At 43.2% G+C, this 24,038-nt stretch overlaps 1 protein-coding gene across 1 annotated transcript in view; it reads left to right on the forward strand.

The window, feature by feature from the left end:
- The first annotated feature begins 1,726 nt into the window (after window positions 1–1,726).
- Window positions 1,727–24,038, forward strand: part of LOC143767857 (germ cell nuclear acidic protein-like) — a 200,487-nt gene continuing 178,175 nt past the window's right edge. Inside the window, exon 1 of the mRNA XM_077256380.1 lies at window positions 1,727–1,763. Within this exon, the coding sequence (XP_077112495.1) occupies window positions 1,727–1,763 (37 nt within the window). The remainder of the gene's footprint in view (window positions 1,764–24,038) is intronic.

A 24,038-nucleotide genomic window follows, 5' to 3' on the forward strand; every position in this document is an offset into this window, starting at 1 on the left:
TACCATATAGGAATCCGGCAGCTGTCAGTCACATGACCAGTCTATTATGTGTATGTGTGAGCTAATATATACTGCCAGGGGGTGGGCTTACTGTTGGCTGGGGATTTATCAGGCTGCCAATTTAGCTTACAAATACTGAGGTAAAAATACTGACCAAATAACGTGTGAACGAGGTCTAATACAGGAGGAGATGACATACAGATATATACTATATACAGGAGGAGATGACACACAGGTATATACTATATACAGGAGAGATGACACACAGGTATATACTATATAGAAAAGGAGATGACATACAGGTACATACTACATACAGGAGGAGATGACATACAGGTATATACTATATACAGGAGGAGATGACACACAGGTATATACTATATACAGGAGCAGATTACATACAGGTATATAGTATATACAGGAGGAGATGACATACAGGTATATGCTATGTATAGGAGGAGATGACATACAGGTATATACTATATACAGGAGGAGATGACACACAGATATATACTATATATAGGTGAGATGACACACAGGTACAGTATATACTATATACAGGAGGAGATTACATACAGGTATATACTATATATAGGAGGAGATGACATACAGGTATATACTATATACAGGGGAGATGACACACAGCAGGTATATACTATATACAGGGGAGATGACATACAGGTATATACTATATACAGGAGATGACATACAGGTGTATACTATATATAAGGGAGATGACAAACATGTATATACTGAGGTGAAAATGAGAGGTGTGAGGTGAAAATGAAAAGGTGTGAGTGCAAAATGAGAGGATTGAGGGAAAATAGTGGAGTGATCGGAAAATGACAGATGTGAGGTCGAAATGACAAGTGTTAGGGGGGAATGAGAGGAGTGAGGGGGAAAATAAGAGGAGTGAGGGGGAAAATGAGAGGTGTGAGGGAGAAAATGAGAGATGTGAGGGGGAAAATGAAAGATGTGATGGGGAAAATGAGAGGCGTGATGGGAAAATAAGAGAAGTGAGGTGCTATAACTAACCACAGATATTTACTATGCCCAGGCAACGCCGGGCTCTTCAGCTAGTTGTTAATAATAATAAAAACATTTCAAGATCCTGATATTCTAACTGTCTTTCAACATCCAACTAGTAGCTTGTATAAGGTCTACATCTTCCACAGGCATAATATACCCGTATCATGGCAGACACTGAACCAGTAGGGGCTACGGGTAGGTGGGAAGTTTAGCAGGTGGAGAACTATCAGTAATCTGTGTTTATTTGTAGGAAAATATTTTATAATGACACCCAATAATTTATTAACATTCTGTTTTTTTCAATGCATTATTGGGAGTAATTGGAAAATATTTTCCTACCCATAAGCATTGGTGATTTTGCCATAAGGTAAACCCATGTCTATGCTGTGGGAGGCCCAGTTCAGGCTGATTTAGTCGGTAGGGTGAATGTAAATTTTTCTATGATGCCCCATCTTCTCCCGTCAGAGCTTGTTGAGAGTTTTCGTTTCTTGAGTAGCGGAGGTCCGCAGGTTGCACGCCAATGGACTTAAGACATGACTTATAGACCTTTTTCTCTTTCATTAGCTGTAACCACAAACTGCAAACAATAAGCCTCTGCTTTTTGTGCCATGATAAATAAACATTTAGCACCTTCGCTAATGGAGATATATATGAGCGTAGTTTATCAGAAGCCAAGGGTAGAGGAAGAACGAAACCAATGAAGCTACAACTGATCAATAAGACACTTGTGCAAGGTATAAGTAAGATAAAGAATGAACGGCCGCAGCTGAATCATGGCCTGTGGAAGAAAAACAGCAAATTAATAAAAACATTCACGGACCACGGGACCGAAGACTCCTGCAAAGGATAGTTACGGAAAAAGAATTGTAATATCGTCGTGTCCAGTGGTGGAGTCATGTTGGGAGTTGTAGTGTTTTATCTATTTGGTATAATAGAATTGTATTATGGGCATGCCCAATGGTCAGGTCATGTTGGGAGTTGTAGTGTTTTATCTATTATGTATAATAGAATTGTATTATGGGCATGTCCAATGGTGGGGTCATGTTGGGAGTTGTAGTACTTTATCTATTAGGTATAATAGAATTTTATTATGGCCATGTATAATGGTCGGGTCATGTTGGGAGTTGTAGTATTTTATCTATTAGGTATAATAGAATTGTATTATGGGCATGTATAATGGTCAGGACATGGTGGGAGCTGTAGTATTTTATCTATTAGGTATAATAGAATTGTATTATAGTCATGTGAAATGGTCAGGACATGTCGGGGGTTGCAGTGTTGAATATTTAAACATAGTAGAACAGTATTATGATCATGTCTAGTAGTGGGTGTAAAGTTGGAAGTTGTAGTTTTCGATGTATAGAGTATTACAGACATTTATGATGGCCAGGGTGTGTGTGTATATATATATATACACTCACCGGCCACTTTATTAGGTACACCATGCTAGTAACGGGTTGGACCCCCTTTTGCCTTCAGAACTGCCTCAATTCTTCGTGGCATAGATTCAACAAGGTGCTGGAAGCATTGCTCAGAGATTTTGGTCCATATTGACATGATGGCATCACACAGTTGCCGCAGATTTGTCGGCTGCACATCCCAAAGATGCTCCATACAAGGCAGGATGGATCCATGCTTTCATGTTGTTTACGCCAAATTCTGACCCTACCATCCGAATGTCGCAGCAGAAATCGAGACTCATCAGACCAAGCAACGTTTTTCCAATCTTCTACTGTCCAATTTCGATGAGCTTGTACAAATTGTAGCCTCAGTTTCCTGTTCTTAGCTGAAAGGAGTGGTACCCGGTGTGGTCTTCTGCTGCTGTAGCCCATCTGCCTCAAAGTTCGACACACTGTGCGTTCAGAGATGCTCTTAGGCCTACCTTGGTTGTAACGGGTGGCGATTTGAGTCACTGTTGCCTTTCTATCAGCTCGAACCAGTCTGCCCATTCTCCTCTGACCTCTGGCATCAACAAGGCATTTCCGCCCACAGAACTGCCGCTCACTGGATTTTTTTTCTTTTTCGGACCATTCTCTGTAAACCCTAGAGATGGTTGTGCGTGAAAATCCCAGTAGATCAGCAGTTTCTGAAATACTCAGACCAGCCCTTCTGGCACCAACAACCATGCCACGTTCAAAGGCACTCAAATCACCTTTCTTCCCCATACTGATGCTCGGTTTGAACTGCAGGAGATTGTCTTGACCATGTCTACATGCCTAAATGCACTGAGTTGCCGCCATGTGATTGGCTGATTAGAAATTAAGTGTTAACAAGAAGTTGGACAGGTGTACCTAATAAAGTGGCCGGTGAGTGTATATATATATATATATATATATATATATATATATATATATATATATATATATATACTAGACTGTGGCCCGATTCTAACGCATCGGGTATTCTAGAATATGCATGTCCCCGTAGTATATGGACAATGATGATTCCAGAATTCGCGGCAGACTGTGCCCGTCACTGATTGGTCGAGGCAACCTTTATGACATCGTCGCCATGGCAACCATTATGACATCTACGTCGATACTGTGCCCGTCGTATCAGAGACGCGGGATTTCCAGGACAGACAGACAGACGGAAAAACCCTTAGACAATTATATATATATATATATATATATATATATATATATATATATATATATATATTAGATTGTGAGCCCCATCGGGGACAATGATGATAATGTGTGCAAAACTGTAAAGCGCTGCGGAATATGTTAGCGCTATATAAAAATAAAGATTATTATTATATATATATATATATATATATATATATATACTGTATATATATATATATATATATATATATATATATATATATATGTATATACATATATATATATACCAATTGACTTGCATGGCCGAGTGCAATTCGGTAATCTTATGTAACTTAGGCATGCTGCGAGTTTTTTCCTGGGACCACCTTGTTCCTAGAAAAAAATTGGACATGTGCACAACCCCATAAAATAACATTGCTCCTAGTGTGATCCAATGTTTTTGTCAGATCGCACTTGTACCGAAAATACAGGCATGTGAACAAGACCTTAGGGTGCTACATTGACACAACCACATTGCAAAATTGGTTCATAACACCGCCGACATTGCAAACCACTCTTCGGCTAAGTACACACTGCATATTTGCCAAGAGTATGCATTGTCAGCTTTTCCATTAAGTTCTTTTAGCCTCCATCTGGCCAATATATGTCTGCATACTGTTGTTTTACGGTACATGAAATCTCCATAGTCTGCTCTTTCCTATACAGAAGACCACTATGAAAACTGATACTAGGAGGTTATCGTTTTTTGAAATGGTGAATGGATGCTAGGCATTCATCATGTCTATTGAAACTGTTTGCATGTGTTCCCGACAGTGATCATAAACATATTGTGTCCCAACCCTCAAAGGGGTTGTCCACTACCCGGCCACACCTTCTTAAAAACTGAACACCCCAGTGTAATATAAAAATAACAGATACTAACTTCCCACTAGAATGCAAAAAACACAAACAACTAAAAAGAATGAACCTATTAATTCTCTATGTGTAAAAGACTTGCTGTTCATATGTTTGGACTTCAGGCTTTCAAAGGATCTTTTACATTGTTCTGGTACTATCCGCTAGGAAAATGTTTAATAGTTTACAACAGAAGTCATGGGAAGGCTAAGTAGATGCCCAGGTATCTTTTTGAATGTTTGTTTTTTGCTTAAAAAGTGCTAGCGCCACCTTCATTGCTTAATGAAATAAAAAAAAAATATATAAAAAGATCCCCAAAAAGAAACAAAAAATGCAACAAAAAAGTTTGAAAAAATGTAAAATAAAAGCACTGAGGAAATGACAAAAAGACATTAAAAGAAGGAACCCAAAACTTCAGAGAAAAGAAGCGATTCCTAAAGCTTCTTCTGTTTGAAAAAAAGTTGCTTTTGACCACCAGGAAAGGATGCAATCCACGGGCAGCATGTATCAGACACCCTCTAGTTCTTGTTCCACCAACACAGTACATTTCAAGCATTTTCTTACATTCAGCTTGGACTATCCCTACTTTAACAGATCCTGTTAGCCCTAGGGATTCCTCACCCGGCACCACAGTATTCCCAAGATCTGCTAAGTTTCCCTCACGTGGTTTCATGTCCATCTTTCTCTGTACGGAAGGTTTGTTGGTGCTGTCCATAGCCCCCAACTGGAGCCTTAGGGTATGTTTCCACATTCAGGAAACGCTGCGTTTTTTACGCTGCGTTTTTCCGCAGCGTCAAAAACGCAGCGTCCAGATGTTACAGCATAGTGGAGGGGATTTCATGAAATCCCAACTCCACTATGCGTTAAAAAACGCATGCATTTTTGCCGCGAAAACGCATGCGCGGTGCATTTTTTCAAAACGCAGCATGTTGCTACAATGAGCAAAACACGCAGGTACACCGCAGGTGACCTGCCAGTGACCTCAGGTGCAGTTTTGGTAAGGATTTTACTTGCATAAAATCCTGACCAAATCCTGAAGCAAACCTGAACTGTGTACAGTACACATCCGGGATCATCGCACCCCTCGCCATAGGGCCCTGTGATATTACCTGCGGCGACGCACGGACATGCTGCGATCTGAAAAGACGCGCAGCATGTCCGGAGTCGCAGGCCCGCCGCGTGTGGGTTTCCACGCATAGTGGACACGGGATTTCTAAAAATCCCCTCCACTATGCTGGAACATCTGGACGCTGCGTGTTTGACGCTGCAGCGTCAAACACGCAGCGTTTACTTACCGTGGACACACGGCCTTAGGGTATGTGTCCACGTTCAGGAAACACTGAGCCGCAGCGTCAAAAACGCAGCGTCCAGATGTTACAGCATAGTGGAGGGGATTTAATGAAATCCCGTCTCCACTGTGCAGGAAAAAACGCATGCGTTTTTCCCGCGAAAACGCACATGCGGTGCGTTTTTTAAGAACGCAGCATGTTGCTACAATGAGCAAAACACGCAGGAACACCGCAGGTGACCTGCCAGTGACCTCAGGTGCATTTTTGGTCAGGATTTTACTTGTATAAAATCCTGACCAAAGCCTGAAGCAAAACTGAACGTGGACACATAGCCTTAGGCTCAGGTTGTTGCAGGAATGTCTGTAGTGAGTTTTGTATGACCTCATACCTCCAGACACAGTGCTTCCGGCCCACTGCACCTTGAACTTCACTTTGTCTCCAACAAACACTTTCTCTAAGGGTATGTGTCCACGTTCAGGAAACGCTGAGTTTTTGTCTCAGCGTTGAGCAGCATGCATAAAAAACGCAGCGTCCAGATGAGAGAGAGAGAGAGAGAGAGAGAGAGAGAGATGAACACACTCATGATCTGACCAAAACTTTCTTTCATCACTTTCTAGGCCGGCACTATTCATTTTGATTCTCTTTGCCCTAGGTATTACATTAAACTCTAATCTTTTTAAAACAAGGATTCATCCAGGTCATTGTGATTGTATTTTTTATTTATTTATTTTTGCACAAAGCAGAAAATCCGAAGCCGCACATAAAATATCAGCTATAAATAAAAGCCGGCTTGAAATTTTTATAATACACAAGTTGCAACGATTGAACTTTAAAAGAACATATTATTACACCGAATTCCGAAAATTGCTGCTTTCTGCCTTGTTTTATCATCTTATTATTTTTATGTGAGTCCAAAAGATTTTTTTTGGGGGGGTAGCGCCTATTCTATACACTTGTTATGTAATTCCCTCCCCGATAATATCTTAAGCAGCCAGTGCTATTAATTGTTAATTAACAGAGATTTAATGCAGTGTCAACCACTTTCTTCCTTCTTTCCGTCAGTGCAATCCTGACTCCGTTCTGACTTTTACCGCCCTTAGTAGTAAAACGTTGGCACGCAACTGCCTTGCTTTTGGAATGGGCTCCCCAAAGTGTACTCATTCCAATTAAAACTGCTTTCTTTTACCACATCCAATAATTATTCATTCCATTTTATTTACTTGCAGATGGCTGGAATGTCCCATATCATCTTATTTTTTATCTCCAACGCGCCTTTTTATAAACACCTTTTCATTACAAGGCAGCCTGCATGCTGAGACAGCATGCCTTTTGTTTCTGAACTTAATTGGTTCTGGTAGACACACAAGCCGCCATTGCTATATTCAGAGAGAGTCATTTTCATGTAAATTCCTACCTCACTGTTTTATTGCAAAATCTAATTAATTTAAATCTGGTGCCTGGGTTATTAAATTAGTATCTTACTTTTATATAGACTATTGAAGTGGTATAAGAAAATACTTAATAGAGGGTGGGGAGGGGCAGAGCAGACTGTATGTGGAGCACTGCTTAGTAAAGCGTGAAATCTGAAACTTTTCTATCTTACTTAAAGGGGTACTATATGGAAATGAGAAGAAATGACAATAGGGGTCGTTAATTTTATATGTTCCATAAGGTTACAAAGAAGCGATGTCCCCCCATCCCCACCAATTTAACAATTTTTTTCCTATGTTTCCCCATTCTCACCTTACCTTTCCTATTATAATATAAATCAATAAGAATATACGAAAACAAAGAAGCTCCAAATTTTACTATAGAAATCAATGGGAAGGCTAATGAAAAATGGCGTCCTTTTGAGTATTTTTTAAGCATCTTCTTCGCCTTAGAAAAAAACAGTTTTTTTTAATTGCGTGATAGATTTAGAAAAACATTAGAAAAACACTAATAAAACAGGGAAATGTTAATAAAAAAAAAGTAAACATAACGCTTCCGGGAACAACTAAAAACGTGAAAAATAGAATGCTGACATTTTGCCACAAACAAAGAAAAAAAAAAAAAAGTGTGAATGAACCCTTAGGTTACATGTACACAGAGATTTTGGGGAGGTCAAAAATGACGAGTTTTGTAGTGGAAGCTGCTTCAAGAGTTTTTCATTTAATGATTCATTATTGAAGAGTTTTTCTAGCATTTTTTCCTGAATTTTTGCCAGCATTTAAAGCAGTGCACAATGCCTAGTTTGGAGCATTTTCCATCAGGAGATGCTTAAAAAAAAAAAGCGACATTCACTTCATTTTTCCCACCAGACATTTTTCCAAACCTGAAGGTGAAGAAAAATGATCAAAAGACTGAACATATGAACAGCAAAGTGGTTTACAATAAAAATGAGGAGTCTTTCAAAGATTTTTTTCAGTGACGTTTCAGGCATTTTTCTGGTCGCTCCAAAGCACTCCTCATAAAAACTCATTTTGTGCACGTTACAGTATGACAGGGACTGTCATGTGCCTTCTTTCCTGAAAATCGTTTATAAAATGTGTGCTGTGAAATGTGATTGTACTGTATTTCTATTGAATAATTTAGCATGTGAAAATGCATAGAATCTTATAAGCACTAATGTATGCAGTTCCTGTAATACCATGTAACCAATGTACAATGTTAGTAATGTGTAGTGCATAGGGAAAGTATAGAGGCAAATTTATGACATATGATTTAGTACATGGCTTAGGCCTCTTTCACACTTCCGTCTTTTATCGCCTGTCATAATGCGTTGTTTTGTTAAAAAAATGGATCCTGCGATTTTGCCCGCAGGATGCATTTTTTTTTCCTCATAGACTTGTATTAGCGACGGATTGTGATGGATGGCCACACGTTTCATCCGGCGTGCACTGGATCCGGTGTAAAATTGCTGTCCGTCGGGCAGAGAAAACGCACAGAGGAACGTTTTTTCTGCACGTCGGAAAATCTCTTAGTGACGGTGCCCGTCGTTGGCTATAATGGAAGCCTATGGACGCAGGATCCGTCGCTGACTGTGAAAAACAGGAATCCAGCGTCGGATACCATCTTTTTAAACTGAGCATGCGTGGAAGAATTTCCCGTCAGGGAAATTCTCTCTTGCTCTCTCTCTCTTTTTACTATTGATGCTGCCTATGCAGCATCAATAGTAAAAAGATATAATGTTAAAAATAAAAAAAAATAAAAAAATCGCAATATTCTCACCTTCTGGCGTCCCACGCAGCGCTATCGATGCTTGAGATGCTCCCGGCAGCTGCCGTTCCCAGTAAGTGAGCATCGGTAACGCTGAGCGGGAAGCCGGAAGGTGAGAATATTGCGATTTTTAAAAAAATTTTTTTTAACATGGGTTGTGTATGCGTTTTTGCAGTGGAAAACCGCTGCGAAGACGCATACACAACAGGTGCACATAGCCTCAATGGTCCGTCAGAAAAACGGGCCCAGTGCACCCGTTTTTTCCAATCTGCACAGGATCCGTCATTTCCACGGATCCTGTGCAGATTGGAAAAAAGGGAGTGTGAAAGAGGCCTTAGAGGTTAGATTAAAGAAGGGACATATGCAGTGGTGGGCTTAGTAGTTGTAGGAAGTAGTGTACAGGAACAGATACAGAAAATTTGCTTGGGACCAGCCCAGCATGAGAAAGGACTTGTCATACAAAAAGGGGAGCGCTTCCTAATTAGATCAGATAGATATATATCAAGATAATGGTAGTGAGTGTTCAAGGCCAAAGGGCTGGAGGCATGAGAAGTACGTATTGTTCTGGCAGTATGAAAAAAATTGGCAACTTTCTTCGGACATTCTGACCCCAGCCTAAGAAATTGGGGAAAAAAAGTGGACTTATTCTGCACTGCTGAATAACTGAAGATCCGGTATATTAAATAAAATGTGGTTTTATTCAACGCGTTTCAAAGTACTGAGACTTCTTCATCAGGAAATACCACAAATGTACAGATACAGACACTTCAAACCTTTAAATAGACAAAGGATTCAAATTTGGGCGCCAATATAATCACCTGACAGACAATGTCAGAGTTCAGCGACAAAACACATAATATGCTTGCATTTGAATATCGATGAATGGGAAAGCGTGGATTTGACCTGCGCTGCCGGATAACTGAAGATCCAGAAATATTCACGAACTAAAGTGCAGTTTATTCAATGCGTTTCGAGGTACAGTGACCTCTTCATCAGCATATGCCACATACTTTCCCATTCATCTATATAACTCTGTCACCCAGTGACTGGTGGATCTGCTGCAGGGGATAATCCCATATGCTCTAATAACAGCTCCATTTGGTGAGTACAATTTCATTGTATTAACCTCGAATATTCTCGGATAAGACCCTATTCTGCGCTATTTTCTCCAACAGCAATTATTACATTTGAATGTAGAAAACATATTAATATTATTATTATGTAATACTGATATTATTTATTTTTGTTTCTATTCACAGAGAAAATATAGACACCAAACGAAAAGAGAAGGCGAAAAAAGAAAAAAAAGGAAAAAATGGGACAAGAACTCACTGGTTCATAAAGAAACCAGAAACACGAGTGCCCCAGCCGGATTCAATTTCACATGAGCCAAATTGACTGGGGTATTTTTTATAGTCAAGAGTAGACCAAACATATAATGAAAATACAAATATATGAAATAGATCCATAAGTCATGGGTGCAAAACGGAAGCAATTTGAAAGCTCACGGATCCTCAACGACTTGAATGGCCGAGTCTGAGTCCCAAATTGGATCAGAGTAGGACCTGCTCCAAGTGACACACAGTGGCGTAATGAATGTGATCGCACAGGTTGCGACAGGGCCCAGAAGTGAAGTGGGGCCCGACTATGCCAGCGCCTACTTCAGCTGGATGTGCGTCCGAGTATGCACATTCAGCTGAAATGTATTGCAGCACAAGGCAGTTGTGCCTGTGGAGCGCCCCCATGCGTAAGGGCAATGGGGTACTCGGTACCGGGTCCTTCGGTTTGGGGGGGATTTCATGGTGGCCCGACCCGTTCCGTGGCCCTTTGAGGGGCGTCCAATTAAAGGTGTAGTCTGTATAATGTTCGTGACGCCACCTGTGGTATTCGGTCAGGGTGACCGACGCTGCTAGGGGTCCGCTGGGGTGATGGAATGGCAGCTAGATGGTATACCTTCCCACAGGTGAAGTATGTCCCCAGGGCTTCCCTGATGTGTAGGTAGTGATGGTGGACGTTGTAAGGCGCAATGAATAACGAGGACACAAAGGTTGCAGTCTCTTTACCTTTTACTGAAGACTTCAGCATCCACTGTCCAGAGTACCGTTCACAGGGCAGGCAGAGTCCGGCCAGTCCGAAGGCACATCCAGAGTTCCCTTATCCAGGTGGAAATCAGTAGCCTTCCTACTAGCGCCTGTGTGTTGTAGTACGTCCCTGCTGAGCACCACGGGATAGTCCTCACAACTTTCGTGAATGTTTCTGATGTTCTCTCTCTCTCCCCCAGATGGTATGGATAGGACAACCCGTATGACGGGGTAGGCCTGGAGCTTATTTATAGGGACCCTAGAGACGCCCCTCTCCCACAATTTGACTCTGTGTCTTCTTAGGTATTAAGGTCGGGCAACCAACTTGGAATTGACTGTCCTGCCGGTCTCTGAAGTAATACGTAGAGTCAATTACTCCCTCGGTGTTCCGGCCACCTGCTATGCGCCTCAGAAGGAGGCTGCCGATCTTGGGGCAGAACTCCTCCCGGTATTATCTCCTTGTGCTGTGACTCCGTTGCTCACTCTCCACAATATACTTCGCTTCGTGTCCTTTCTTAGGATGCTGCCGCAATGGAGTGCAGGCGCAGCTCCGTAACATTCTATCTCGTGCTTGACCTCTGTCTGCAGCTCAGATGTTCCTCCTCCTTTCCCTGTCTGCTTGACAGGTTCTCTCTGGGTCTAACCCAGGTAGCTTCCGACTCGATGTTATCGGGTCCAAGCCCAGTCTGCTTCTCCCTCACTTCCTATCCAACCCACCAGTTTTACCCGTGTGTGAGGAGTGCCCTAATAGATAGAAGCAAGGCTCCCCCTGGTGGACCGGAGTGTGAAGTGTAGTGTGTGACTGTGATACCTGGCAAGGTGAACTCTTTTAGTACCATCAGACGTAATATCACTCCCCCTGGTGGAAGAGCAACATTACTGCAACAACCAGGACTCTGGGGCGCTGTACTTGCTACAAAAGAGGACACCACACATCACGGGAGCGAGGGAAGGTAAGAAGAATGTTTTGGTTTTTTATGCAAAGGCAGAACAGGGGACATATATACATATATACCAAATAGGGTCCCTGAATGGGGGACTTATATACCAGGATGAGGGACATATATACCAAAAAGAGGATGGGGACATATGTACCAGGATGGTGGATATATATACAAGAAAAGGACCCAGGATGGGGGACATATGTACCAGGATGGTGGATGTATACACAAGAAAGGGGCCCAGGATAGGGGACATATGTACAAGAAAGGGGCCCAGGAGGGGGGACATATATACCAGGATGAGGGATATATATACTAGAACGGGGCCCAGGATGCGGGGCAAATGTACGAGAAAGGGGCCAAGGATGGGGATATATATATACTAGAAAGGGGCCCAGGATGGGGGACATATGTACCATGATGCAAGACATATATACCAGGAAGGGGCCCAGGATTGGGGATATATATACCATAATATATAACAGAAAGGGATGCAGGATGGAGGACCTATGTACCAGAAAGGGACCCAGGAAAATGGACATATATACCAGGATGGGGGACATATATACCAGATAAGGGCTTAGGATGGAAGACATATATCGTATATACCAGGACGGTGTCATATATACCAGAAAGGGGCCCAATGTGGGGGACATATGTACCAGAAAGATACCTTGGATGAGGGACATATATACCATGATGGGGGACATATATACCAAAAAGAGGCACAGGATGGGGGACATATATACCAGATAATGGCTTAGGATGGAAGACATATATTGTATATACCAGGACGGTGTCATATATACAAAAAATGGACCCAGCATGGGGGACATAGGTACCAGAAAGGGACCTTGGATGGGGGACATATATACCATGATGGGGGACATATATACCAGGAAGGGGCCCAGGATTGGGGACATATAAATTGTGATGCAAGACAAGTATACCAGGAAGGGGCCCAGAATGGGAGAGGTATATACCATGATACTAGAGATATATACCAGATTGGGGGACATATTTACCAGAAAGGGGCCCAGGATGGGGGAAATATATGTCAGGAAGGGACACAGGATGGGGGATGTGCATACCATGATACTAGACATATATACCAGGTTGTGGGACATATATACCAGAAAGGGGCCCAGGATGGGGGAAGTATATGCCAGGAAGGGACACAGAATGGGGGATGTTCATACCATGATACTAGACATATATACCAGGTTGGGGGACATATATACCAGAAAGGGGCCCAGGATGGGGGAAGTATATGCCAGGAAGGGACACAGAATGGGGGATGTACTGTATATACCATGATGGGAGACATATATACGCTACAAAAGTCCATACATCTGACCAACATGCAGGGGGCCCAGGTTCACTTATTTCTCCAGGACTCATCAGACTTTAGCTATGCCACTGGTGACATGGATCTCATTCTCAGATCTGTGATTTTAGCAGAGGTGTGAATACATCCATTCTACTTTATGAAAAACTCAGAGAGCACACAAGAGCTCATTCAGCTGTCCATACAAATCGGTGTGAGCACGGGCCGCAATGCTCCCGACCCGAGCATTATAGTTCCATGTATTTCTATAAAGCTGTCACGGTCAGTTTGGGAGAGCCGTGGCCAATCCATAGATTGCGTTCAGTGCTCAGACTGATTTTCACAGACTTATGAATCACCCCTTAAAATGAAAGGAGGTGCATGACAATGATTCAATCTTTGGCTTTCTTTGAATCCCTGTTCTCAGGTCTGGTTTGAGGAATCACCCAGAATATCTGTTTTAAATGAAATGTTTGGGGTTATTTTTTTTAAAAAAATGGCATGAGACAATCATTCAGCTCTCACTTATCAGCTCGGTGTTCTATTTTAGCAGTTAATTGTCTTATTCTGTTGCGACATTGTGATTTCCTGCACAGTTTTCTTATCCGCAGGCTCCAATCTAAATATGAAATAATAATGAATGGCATATATTACATGAAAATTAATCTTTAAATAAAAATTTAACTTTTCCTTAGGATGGGCCATCAATATCAGATAAGTGGGGCTCAACTTGTGTCGCTTTCCCTGATTAGTCCAGTGAGCAGCATTATATTTATTATTATTTTTTACATGTCAATTTTAAATCTTTTCAGGCTCTTTTTCAAGATACATCGCTGGAACAGCACCAATACCGGAGGTGATTACATTGTATTTTTATTTTATAAGGGGGACTCTTTTATGTAAAAAGGGGTTGTTCAGATAGTGGACAATCACTTTAAGAAAATTGAAGTTGGATTTTTTTTTTTTAAATCGTGTGAACAAGCCCCATGTCAGAATTTCTCAAAGAGTATTAGACATTGTGGTTTCAAAACCAGACAGCCCCCTTGAAATTAATCTTATGTCATAATAACAGTATAGTGATCTGAGTCAATATCCGGTGAGTCCCCGACCCATTTGTAATCTTTATTTATGCTCCAAGCGCTCTTTTTGTCTGGCTTTTACTATTTTACCTTATTTTGCAGTTTTGTATTATTTGAAAGAAATCATAACAATAAAACAAGCTGTTCTCTCTCTATTTTTTTTTTATGCCCACGTCGTGTTTTGAGCTCTTCTCCAAGTGGGATTAAAAAGTGTCTAAAAATCTTCCATAATTCACGTTTCCTTGTGATAGAGTTTACTCCTCCGTGATGCAATATAGGTTTATATATAAGCGCACCTGATCCATAAAGCAGCGGTATCACCGTACATCAGAGGCTCCTAGTGTCACCCATATCCTACATAACTTTTTCGCCCATCATCGGCAGAAGGGTAACGTTCTCATTTATAAACGCAAAGACACTTTGCCTGGTATCAATTCCAAACCCAGGCTTCAATCAATGTAATAAAATCAGAATAAAACTGTTTAAGTAATGAAATGTTACCTTTGGATTCTGCCTCGTAAAAATGAAGAGGAGCTCAGATCATGAATTAACAAACAGAGAGCAGATATATATCCTTATGTTCGTATTGCTGCAGTAATATAACATTTTTATTGGCGCCGCTGCAACCATGACCATAAAGTTATATTGTGAATCTCCTTAGGCCTAATTTTTTATTATTTTTTTCCCAATTCTAAAAATAGCTGCATTTTAAAGATGACACATAATAGACATGTTGAGCTTAAAGAAGAAATCCCCTTCTGAGGATGGTATGGTCCAAGATTATTGATCTCATTGGTGCATAGGGGATTCTTTGCATTGGTTCCTATGTGCTCAACATATTTAAAGAACAAAGTTTTCAATATATTATGGTCATTCATTTTGCAGGCCTGGTCGGTCTGCCGCTCTGTATTGACAATCCTATGTGATGAGGGGTCATTCATTATAACGAAAAAACACCAGATGCCGGACAGTGTCTGATGTAATTGTTGCATGGACAAAATGCCAACAATAGAAACGGTGGTGGACCCCTGCAGTCACACAATGTGTTGCCATCTTGGATGACATATTATCACTTGGGACGATGGATGGATGGATGGGCTAGGGTGTGGATGGATAATAGTGCTGGACTTGGCTCTTGGCTCTTTTGACTGCCTCTCTTTGCAGTAGTCCATGCTGTCTCAGATGGAGGTCAGGTTTTTGTATCTTAAAGAGGTTGACCTCTATTTTTTTTAATGATGATCTATCTTAATGATAGGCCATCAACAGCGTCGGACTAGAGCACCTTGGGCCCACCAGAGAAAATCATTCTTGGGGCCAACTATGTAGCTACATAGAAATAAATAGAAGACCACCAATTGTGTGGTAAAACACGCTAATATCATAGTATAAATATAAGGTAGTACACATCTTAATTATGTAGCAAGGGTTGGGGTAGGCCCCTCTTAGAATATAAACAAACCCCCTCATAGAATGTAATGTAACCCTTCATAGAATATAATGTAGCCTTCCGCATGGAATGCAGCCCCCCAAAATATAATGCAACCCCCTCATAAGGTATAACGCAGCTCCCCCATAGAATATAATGTAGCCCCCTCAAAGGGTATAATTGTTATGATCCCAATGGCAGAGGATCTCTGATATTCCGGCAAGATAGCAAAAATATAAATACTGCTCTAGGGAGGTGGAAACTGGGCTAACCGCATACCTGATCCTGACACAAACAACTAAAAGTAGCCGGTGAACGTGCCTACGTTGGTTCTAGACGTCTCGAGCCAGCCGGAGAACTGACTACCCCTAAAGGGAAAAAATAAGACCTCGCTTGCCTCCAGAGAAATTGAACCCCAAAGATATAGAAAGCCCCCAACAAATAATAACGGTGAGGCAAGAGGAAAACACAAACGTAGAGATGAACTAGATTCAGCAAAGTGAGGCCCAATAGTCTAGATAGCAGAAAATAGATAGTGGACTATGCGGTTAGCAGAAAACCCTACAAAACATCCACGCTGAACATTCAAGAACCCCCACATCGACTGACGGTGTGGAGGGAGAATATCAGCCCCCTAGAGCTTCCAGCGAGTCAAAAATCAAATGTAAAGCAAGCTGGACAAAAACACTGAATAATGCAAACGATCCAAATTGTACAAAACAGACTTAGCTTTTCTTGCATGAGGCAGACTGAAAGGAATCCGGAGGAGACCAAATAGGTCTGGATACAACGATGCCAGGCAAGAGACTGAGTCCAGAGGAGACTCAAATAGGAAACACCCGCTGCTTAACGACACAGCTGGAGCTCAGGCCTGCAACAAGACATACCTAACACAATACCGTTAGTGACCACCAGAGGGAGCCCAGAAACACAGTTCACAACAGTACCCCCCCCTTGAGGAGGGGTCACCGAACCCTCACCAAGACCCCCAGGGCGATCAGGATGAGCAGCGTGAAAGGCATGAACCAAATCAGCCGCATGAACATCAGAGGCGACAACCCAGGAATTATCCTCCTGACCATAGCCTTTCCACTTAACTAAATACTGGAGTTTCCGTCTAGAGATACGAGAATCCAGAATCTTCTCCACCACGTACTCCAACTCGCCCTCAACCAAAACTGGGGCAGGAGGCTCAACAGCAGGAACCATAGGCACCACGTACCGCCGCAACAAGGACCTATGGAACACATTATGAATAGCAAAAGACGCTGGAAGGTCCAAGCGAAAAGACACCGGGTTAAGGATTTCCAAAATGTTATAAAGACCGATAAAGCGAGGCTTGAACTTAGGAGAGGAGACTTTCAAAGGAACATGCCGAGAAGACAACCAAACCAAATCCCCAACACGAAGTCGGGGACCCACACCGCGGCGGCGGTTGGCAAACCGCTGGGCCTTGTCTTGTGACAATTTCAAATTGTCCACCACATGGTTCCAAATCCGCTGCAACCTATCCACCACAGAATCAACCCCAGGACAGTCAGAAGGTTCAACCTGACCCGAGGAGAAACGAGGATGAAAACCAGAGTTGCAGAAAAAGGGTGAAACCAAGGTGGCAGAACTAGCCCGATTATTAAGGGCAAACTCGGCCAGTGGCAAAAAGGTAACCCAGTCGTCCTGATCAGCAGAAACAAAACATCTCAAATAAGTCTCTAACGTCTGATTAGTTCGCTCGGTCTGGCCATTAGTCTGAGGATGAAAAGCCGACGAGAAAGACAAATCAATACCCATCTTAGCACAAAAGGATCGCCAGAATCTGGACACAAACTGGGATCCTCTGTCAGATACAATATTCTCAGGGATGCCATGCAAACGAACCACATTCTGAAAGAACAAAGGAACCAAATCAGAGGAGGAAGGCAACTTAGGCAAGGGCACCAAATGGACCATTTTAGAAAAACGATCGCACACCACCCAGATGACAGACATCTTCCGAGACCGGAAGATCCGAAATGAAATCCATGGAAATGTGCATCCAAGGCCTCTTCAGGATAGGCAAGGGCAAAAGAAACCCGCTGGCACGAGAACAGCAAGGCTTAGCCCGAGCACAAATCCCACAGGACTGCACAAAAGAACGCACATCCCGCGACAAGGAAGGCCACCAAAAGGACCTGGCCACCAAATCTCTGGTACCGAAAATCCCAGGATGTCCCGCCAACACCGAAGAATGAACCTCAGAAATAACTCTGTTGGTCCATCCATCAGGGACAAACAATCTCCCTGGTGGACAACGATCAGGCCTATCAGCCTGAAATTTTTGCAGCCCTCGTCGCAAATCTGGGGAAATGGCAGACAAAATTACTCCCTCTCTGAGAATACCAGCCGGCTCAGAGACTCCCGGAGAATCAGGCACAAAACTCCTAGAAAGTGCATCAGCCTTCACGTTCTTCGAACCAGGCAGGTACGAGACCACAAAGTCAAAACGGGAGAAAAACAACGACCAACGGGCCTGTCTAGGATTCAGGCGCTTGGCAGACTCGAGGTAAATCAGATTTTTATGATCAGTCAAGACCACCACACGATGTCTAGCTCCCTCGAGCCAATGTCGCCACTCCTCAAATGCCCACTTCATGGCCAACAACTCCCGATTACCAACATCGTATTTCCGCTCAGCAGGTGAAAATTTCCTTGAAAAGAAGGCGCATGGCTTCATCACGGAGCCATCAGAACATTTTTGCGACAAAACAGCCCCTGCACCAATTTCAGAAGCATCAACTTCAACCTGGAAGGGAAGAGAGACATCCGGCTGGCACAAGACTGGCGCTGAAGTAAACCGACGCTTCAGCTCCCGAAAGGCCTCCACGGCCGCAGGAGACCAATTCGCAACATCAGAACCCTTCTTGGTCATATCCGTCAAAGGTTTAACCACGCTGCAGAAATTAGCGATAAAACGACGGTAAAAATTAGCAAAGCCCAAGAACTTCTGCAGGCTTCTGAATGGCACGGACCTTAACTGGGTCCATCTCCACAGTAGAAGGGGACAAAATAAAACCCAAAAAAGAAACCTTCTGTACCCCAAAGATACATTTTGAGCCCTTCACAAATAGAGCATTCTCCCGCAAAACCTGAAACACCATCCTGACCTGGTTCACATGGGACTCCCAATCATCAGAAAAAAACAAAATATCATCCAGATAAATAATCATAAATTTATCCAGATATTTCCGGAAGATGTCATGCATGAAGGACTGAAACACAGAAGGAGCATTAGATAATCCGAAAGGCATCACCAGGTACTCAAAATGACCCTCAGGCGTATTAAATGCCGTTTTCCATTCATCTCCCTGCTTTATGCGCACAAGGTTATACGCACCACGAAGATCTATCTTGGTGAACCAACTGGATCCCTTAATCCGAGCAAACAAATCAGACAACAATGGCAAAGGATACTGAAATTTAACAGTGATCTTATTCAGAAGACGATAATCAATACAAGGTCTCAGAGACCCGTCTTTCTTGCCCATAAAAAAGAATCCTGCACCAAGAGGGGACGAGGATGGGCGAATATGTCCCTTCTCCAAAGACTCCTTTATATAACTCCGCATCGCGGCATGCTCTGGCACAGATAAATTAAAGAGTCGTCCCTTAGGAAACTTACTACTAGGAATCAAATCTATAGCACAATCACAGTCCCTATGAGGAGGAAGGGCACTGGACCTGGCCTCATTAATTACATCCTGAAAGTCTGACAAAAACACAGGGATCTCAGAAGGAGTAGAAGAAGCAATAGACACCAATGGAGAATCGCCATGAATCCCCTGACACCCCCAACTAGACACAGTCATACCTTTCCAATCTAAAACTGGATTATGGGCCTGTAACCATGGCAGACCCAAAACGACAACATCATGCATTTTATGCAGTACCAAAAAACGAATCACCTCCTGATGTACAGGAGTCATGCACATGGTCACCTGCGTCCAATACTGAGGTTTATTCTCTGCCAATGGCGTAGAATCAATTCCTCTAAGAGGAATAGGATTTTCCAAAGGCTCCAGGACAAAACCGCAGCGCTTGGCAAACGACAAATCCATCAGACTTAAAGCAGCACCAGAATCCACAAAAGCCATAACTGAGTAAGAAGATAATGAACAAATTAAAGTCACAGACAAAATAAACTTAGGCTGAAAAGTACCAATGGCGACAGGATTAACTTTTTTCTTTAAACGTTTAGAGCATGCTGAGATAACATGTGTTGAATCACCACAGTAGAAACACAACCCATTTTGACGTCTATGATTTTGTCGCTCGGCTCTCGTCAGAATTCTGTCATATTGCATAGAATCAGGTGACCGTTCAGACAGCACCGCCAAAGGATTATCAGATTTGCGCTCCCGCAAACGTCGATCAATTTGAATGGCTAGAGCCATTGAATCATTTAGACCTGTAGGGATAGGAAACCCCACCATCACATCTTTAATGGCTTCAGAAAGACCATTTCTGAAATTTGCGGCCAGTGCACACTCATTCCATTGAGTAAGCACGGACCATTTCCGAAATTTTTGGCAATATACTTCAGCTTCGTCCTGACCCTGAGAGATAACCAGCAACATTTTTTCAGCCTGATTTTCAAGATTAGGCTCCTCATAAAGCAAACCAAGTGCCAGAAAAAACGCATCAGCATTCACCAATGCAGGATCTCCTGGCGCCAGAGAGAAGGCCCAATCCTGAGGGTCGCCGCGCAAGAAGGAAATAACAATCTTAACTTGCTGAGCGGAATCACCAGAGGAACGAGGTTTCAGAGACAGAAACAATTTACAATTATTCCTAAAATTCAGGAATTTAGATCTATCTCCAAAAAACGGCTCAGGAATAGGTATTTTTGGTTCAGACATAGGGCTATGGATAACAAAATCCTGAATGCTTTGCACCCTAGCAGCAAGCTGATCCACACTAGAAGTCAAAGTCTGGACATTCATATCTGCAGCAGAGTTTCAGCCACTCAGAGAAAAAGGGGATGGAAGAAGCTAGGCAAACTGCAGCAAAAAAAAAAAAAAAAAAAAAAAAAAAAAAAACAACAACAAAAAAAAAACTCAGAACTTCTTTTTAATCCCGCTTCTGCGATGCATTAAACATTTTCTTTTGGCCTGGCATTCAGTTATGATCCCAATGGCAGAGGATCTCTGATATTCCGGCAAGACAGCAAAAATATAAATACTGCTCTAGGGAGGTGGAAACTGGGCTAACCGCATACCTGATCCTGACACAAACAACTAAAAGTAGCCGGTGAACGTGCCTACGTTGGTTCTAGACGTCTCGAGCCAGCCGGAGAACTGACTACCCCTAAAGGGAAAAAATAAGACCTCGCTTGCCTCCAGAGAAATTGAACCCCAAAGATATAGAAAGCCCCCAACAAATAATAACGGTGAGGCAAGAGGAAAACACAAACGTAGAGATGAACTAGATTCAGCAAAGTGAGGCCCAATAGTCTAGATAGCAGAAAATAGATAGTGGACTATGCGGTTAGCAGAAAACCCTACAAAACATCCACGCTGAACATTCAAGAACCCCCACATCGACTGACGGTGTGGAGGGAGAATATCAGCCCCCTAGAGCTTCCAGCGAGTCAAAAATCAAATGTAAAGCAAGCTGGACAAAAACACTGAATAATGCAAACGATCCAAATTGTACAAAACAGACTTAGCTTTTCTTGCATGAGGCAGACTGAAAGGAATCCGGAGGAGACCAAATAGGTCTGGATACAACGATGCCAGGCAAGAGACTGAGTCCAGAGGAGACTCAAATAGGAAACACCCGCTGCTTAACGACACAGCTGGAGCTCAGGCCTGCAACAAGACATACCTAACACAATACTGTTAGTGACCACCAGAGGGAGCCCAGAAACACAGTTCACAACATATAATGCAGCAATCCTCATATAGTATAATGCAGCCCCTCCACAGAATATAATGTAGCTCCCTCAGAGTATAATGCAGCCCCCTCATAAGGTATAATGCAGCCCTCCCACAGAATATACTGTAGCCCCTCCCCTCATATAGTATAATGTAGCCCCCAGAATATAATGTAGCCCCCTGAGAGATTAATGCAGCCCCAATACAGAATATAATGCAGCAACCCCACAGAATATAATGTAGCCCCCTCATAAAGTATAATGCAGCTCCTCTCATATAGTATAATGCAGCCCCCCTCATTGTTCTCCCCCTCCACCTCCATCATCGTCCTCATCAACACCTCCATCATTGCCTTCTCACCCACCACATCCATCATTGCTTTCTCCCCCACTACCCCCATCATTGCCCATTCCACCACCTCAATCATTGCCTCCTCCTCACCACCATCATTGTCCTTTCCACCACTACAATCATTGCCCTTTCCACCACCTCCATCATTGCCTCCTCCCCCACCACCCCCATCATCCTTTCCACCACCATCAACATTGCCTTCTCCACACCACCCCATCACTGCTCTCTCCATCACCCACATCTTTGCCCTCTCCAATACACACACAGCACCACTCTTACACACACAGCACCACACACAGCACCGCACCACTCACACACATGTAGACAGACACACAGCACCACTCACCTCTCTGCATGTTTCCCGCAGCCATAGCACATCCTGGCAGCATCTTTGTCGCCGGCTGCTTTCGCGGTTGTAGTTGGAATGTATGTGCTCCTTCTGGGTCCTGACTACAGCCCACACATTCTAGCTGTCTCCTGGAAAGGACATCATACCTGGAAGCAGCCCATACATTCTAGCATCTACCGTGCAGGCAGTGTTAGCCTCAGCCTGTGGCTAACACTGCCCGCTATTAAAGTAAAATGAATATTCACATCTCTCCACACCCATGGGGGCATGGGGAAGTGTGAATAGTCATTTCTCTTTAGCAGCAGGAACAGGCTCCTGTCTGCAGCTGCTGCTCCGCTGCCACAGGCTGGGGGCCCCGGGAGGAGCGGGGAATCCTCCGGTTCCCCAGTGGGCCAGTCCAACCCTGCTTTGTTTGTGCCACATTGCCCCCAATTCATTATTATTTTTTATTAATTTTATAGGATGCAAAAATCTTATTCTCTTCCTGTTCACAATGCATCATTCTCTATGTAATCTGCCTCCTAGTAAGTTCTCCAGAGCTTGTGGCTCAGTAGCTGAGTAGTTATTTCTCTTTAGCTGCAGGGACAGGCTCCTGTCTCCAGCTGCTGCTCCGCTGGCACCGGGCTCGCCCCCCTGACTCAGGGGCCCAATAGCAGCTGGGTGTGCCGCTGTTAGTGGCAAGCCACTGGCTGGGGGCCCCTGGAGGAGCGGGGGCCCTAGGCAGCTACTGGCACTGCATGTCAGCAGGTGTAAATGCCTGGGCCCGCCGGAGAATCCACCGGTTCCCCAGTGGGCCAGTCCGACCCTGCTTTGGTTGTGCCACATTGCCCCTATTCATTATTATTTTTTATTAATTTTATAGGATGAAAAAATCTTATTCTCTTGTTGTTCACTATGCATCATTCTCTATGTAATCTGCCTCCTAGTAAGATCACCAGAGCTTGTGGCTCAGTAGCTTAGCTTCCTTCCTGTGTTGTTGAGATTGTGGGTTCAAATACTGTGGAGAATCTTTTTCCTCACCTCAATATACAGGGGCCATAAAGATATATTGTTATTAGTGTTGAGCATTCCGATACCGCAAGTATCGGGTATCGGCCGATACTTGCGGGTATCGGAATTCCGATACCGAGATCCGATACTTTTGTGGTATCGGGTATCGGTATCGAAACAACATTAATGTAATAATGTGTAAAAGAGAGAATTAAAATAAAAAATATTGCTATACTCACCTCTCCGACGCAGCCTGGACCTCAGCGAGGGAACCACGGGATTTTAAAATGCGCGCGTGTCCAGCCTCCCGTGACGTCACGGCTTGTGATTGGTCGCGTCGCCCATGTGACCGCGACACGACCAATCACAAGCCAGAACGTAATTTTAAAATCCTGAAGGACCTAAAATTACGTCACGGCTTGCTGTGATTGGTCGCATCGCGGCCACATGGGCGGCACGCGACCAATCACAAGCCGGGACTTCAAGTAAGGAAGTAAACGCGCGAATTTTAAGCAAACAACGCTGCCAGTTCCCTCGCTGAGGTCCAGGCTGCGTCGGAGAGGTGAGTATAGCAATATTTTTTATTTTAATTCTTTCTTTTACAC

This window comes from Ranitomeya variabilis, chromosome 4 (genome assembly GCF_051348905.1).
Source record: "Ranitomeya variabilis isolate aRanVar5 chromosome 4, aRanVar5.hap1, whole genome shotgun sequence".
NCBI lineage: Eukaryota > Metazoa > Chordata > Amphibia > Anura > Dendrobatidae > Ranitomeya > Ranitomeya variabilis.